Source organism: Primulina eburnea, chromosome 3 (genome assembly GCF_022965805.1).
Source record: "Primulina eburnea isolate SZY01 chromosome 3, ASM2296580v1, whole genome shotgun sequence".
Classification (NCBI taxonomy): Eukaryota; Viridiplantae; Streptophyta; class Magnoliopsida; order Lamiales; family Gesneriaceae; genus Primulina; species Primulina eburnea.
In genome coordinates, this window is record NC_133103.1 from 31,792,871 (window position 1) to 31,796,122 (window position 3,252).

The 3,252-nt window shown below is 34.0% G+C and overlaps 1 protein-coding gene across 1 annotated transcript; it reads right to left on the reverse strand.

Annotated features, from left to right (window-relative positions):
• Positions 1-316: 316 nt before the first annotated feature.
• On the reverse strand, positions 317-1,192 carry LOC140827260 (uncharacterized). Its single transcript, XM_073189898.1, has one exon. It carries the CDS (start codon positions 1,190-1,192, stop codon positions 317-319), a length of 876 nt encoding a protein of 291 aa, XP_073045999.1.
• Between the last annotated feature and the right edge of the window lie 2,060 nt (positions 1,193-3,252).

Genomic DNA, 3,252 nt, shown 5'->3' on the forward strand with positions numbered 1-3,252 from the left:
GTGCACTGTCTCCTGAAGCCAACAATAAACTTTACAACTAAAATCGAATCGCAACGTCTCTTCTCTTCATAATCTGGCAACACTCCCAACAAGAAAGTTGCACCTCTAAATCTTATCTAACCATTACAATTGGCCTCATACCAATTGGCTCAAATTACGAATTACCATGAATTAAATCGCAACGATGCTACAACAAAACCATACAACAAGTATAACCAACCATACTATAAACCATAAATCACAACTCTTAACATCAAAACTATACTTAAACTTAACCAAATAGTCCATAAACACAAGAAATCTTAAACCATACCGTTCACCAGGCTTGGATATTAAAAAATTGCACCGTTTTAGCCACGCAGTCAATAACGGCACGATATGAAGATAGCCAGTCCATTCCAAAAATAACATCAAACGCCACCATGGGGATAATAATAATATCAGCAAAATAGATTTTCTCATCCACTTGTACTGTACAACCTTTAAGAATACTAGAAGGCCATAATTCGTCTCCCGATGGCAACAAAATACTATAGTGGAGGGGTTCATAAGATGAAACAACATTCAAGGAGCGCAAGAAAATTTCAGACATAAAGGAATGCGTAGCACCAATGTCAATCAATGTAATAGCGGTCTTGCCTGAAATTAATATAGTACCTGATATAACAGAAGAATCAGGATTTATACCTTCCTTTGTCATGGTAAAGATACGTCCTTGTACTTTTCCTTTCCCAGCTATCTGAAGACAATTTATTGCAATATGTCCGGTAGTTCCACACTTAAAGCATTTGTTACTACCCACCAAGCATTCACCTTTGTGATGTTTACTACACTTTGGACACAATGGTTTATCTGTTGTAAGAGATGCAGGAATAATCATAGGAGCTTTGGCCCTATGTTCCTCCTTCCCTTTTCCTTTAAATCCTCCCTTCCAACCTTGACTTGAACTATGGCTCTTAGGTGGAAAACTTTGTCTTCTTAATTGCCTCTCGATCCCAATCTCCTTCTCATCCTGCTCTGCCATAAGTGCCTTCTCCACAATTTCTTTATATGTTGTAGCTTTGGACATCCTTACATCTCGCTTGATCTCCGCTCTTAAACCCCTCAAGAAGTGCTCACCCTTTTCTGTATCATCTTTAGAAATGTAAGGGGCAAATTGACAGCCCTCTTCAAATTTTAAGAATGTAATCATTCACATTCATACTTCTTTGTTTCAATTCCAAAAATTCTTTCACCTTCTTTGTCTTGACATCTTTAGAAAAATATTTGTCGAAGAAAAGATCCTTGAATTCTTGCCACTTCAAGGTTTGAATGTTCGCAGTCACTTTAGTCGCTTCCCATCAAGTCCTGGCTGCATTAGTAAGAAGAAAAACAGCACAACTAAGTTTGTCATTCTCTTCAAATTTCAGATAATCAAAGATAGCCTCAACAGCCCTAAACCATTCCATAGCAATCAACGGATCTGAACTTCCAGAGAACTCTGGTTGCTTCATCTTCCTAAAATTTTCATAAGATTTCTCGGTACTATCCTCTTGTCTTACCTGACCTCTACCTCTCCCTTGCTCTGGGTTATGCAAACTCAGTAACTGTTGAATCTGTTCACCATGAATTTTCTCTTTTTCTTTCATCAATTTACCAAATTCATCAACCACTTTCGATGATGAACTATCCCCTTCATCACTAGCTTTCCGCTTAGAAGGCATAGCCCTATATTCCATCTCAGTTTAAAACTCATTTCAATTCATAACTATAACATAAGCTTACTTATCAAATCATTACATAATAATAATGCAGGAAGAAACATACCGAAGTGTCGATAGCAGAGGAAATCATATGCCAAATCATTGATCCAAAAGAACATTGCTCTCATACCAATAAATGTAACACCTTTGACTTAATCAAATGAAGATATAAAATTTTATGCGGAAGCTTAACTGAAATTGGAGAAAGATATGCATTTTAAAAATTTTAGGCAGAGTTTACTTATAATTTAAACACATCGACCTGCCACAATCGAAGCTTTTAAAATTAACAATCCAAAATAAAAATTACAATAATACACAAATTAAATACCAAGCATTTAGTAAAAGAACTAGTACCCAACAAAAATAGCATACAAACCTTCCATACATGTTTAAAGTTTTAACATACAGTATCATATACATGAATATCAAAATACATCTTGCTTCTATTCAAAATCTTTGAACATTTCAAAGAGTATTCATCTCCAACATTTTGCGTATATACTTTCCATCTGCTGCGACAACTCCGCCAAAACTAATCTTTAGGTCATGCATCCCATAAACATAATTTGAATGAGTTTATAAAACTCAGCAAGTAGACATCATACTAACAAATACATATATCATAGCAAAACCAAAGAATCAAAAATCTTTCATTTAAACTTTATATGCCATCATTCAATAAAACAATATATATATATATATATATATATATATATATATATATATATATATATATATATATATATATATATAAATCATATCATAAGATGGCATTTGATTCTTTACTTTATATGTATTGGCAATGATAGTTATCAGTCATTGGTATACATGTACTATTCAGTCAAATCAGTCATGTACATGTTCTTTTGTTGATCAACATCAGTCATGTGGGTTTAGAATTACCAAAGGTAACACCACTATATCATTTAACTATCAAGCCATAATAATTTATTGAAACCATTCATCAAACACATGGTGTGCATATAAAAACATTAAGCTCCTTTTCCATTTCAATGACATAGAAACCATTTCTTTTCCTTTTCAATCAATACATAGATGTAAGAAAAATGACACATATTAAAAGAAGTATCGTATAGGAATTGGCGACGGCCATTGCCTACATATTTTGACAAACGTGCTCAACTTTAGAAACTTGAGATACGTACACGTTTCTTCTTCTGAATCTCGTCTCCGGATACACTCACCGATGGTATGAGAAAACGCTTATAAATAGAGCGATTGAGGTCCCTAAGCATACACACCTCATAAAGAAATATACACCATCTATCGAGAGGGTGGAGTGCTTAGAAGGCCTCAACCGAGAAGAAATCAGAGAAATCAAAATTTTCATTGGCCGGAGGTAACACTCGATTTAAGCTTCCGCATATTATATCATGTTTATATATACGTTAAAACATGATTTTGAGAAAAATATCTAACATTTGGTATCATAGCAGTGATACATATACCTTGAAAATATTTGATTTCATATCATGAAATTTCAGGA

Excerpts from the sequence above, each read along its gene's own strand:
- LOC140827260 (XM_073189898.1), bottom strand. The coding sequence starts at position 1,192 with ATGATTACATTCTTAAAATTTGAAGAGGGCTGTCAATTTGCCCCTTAC.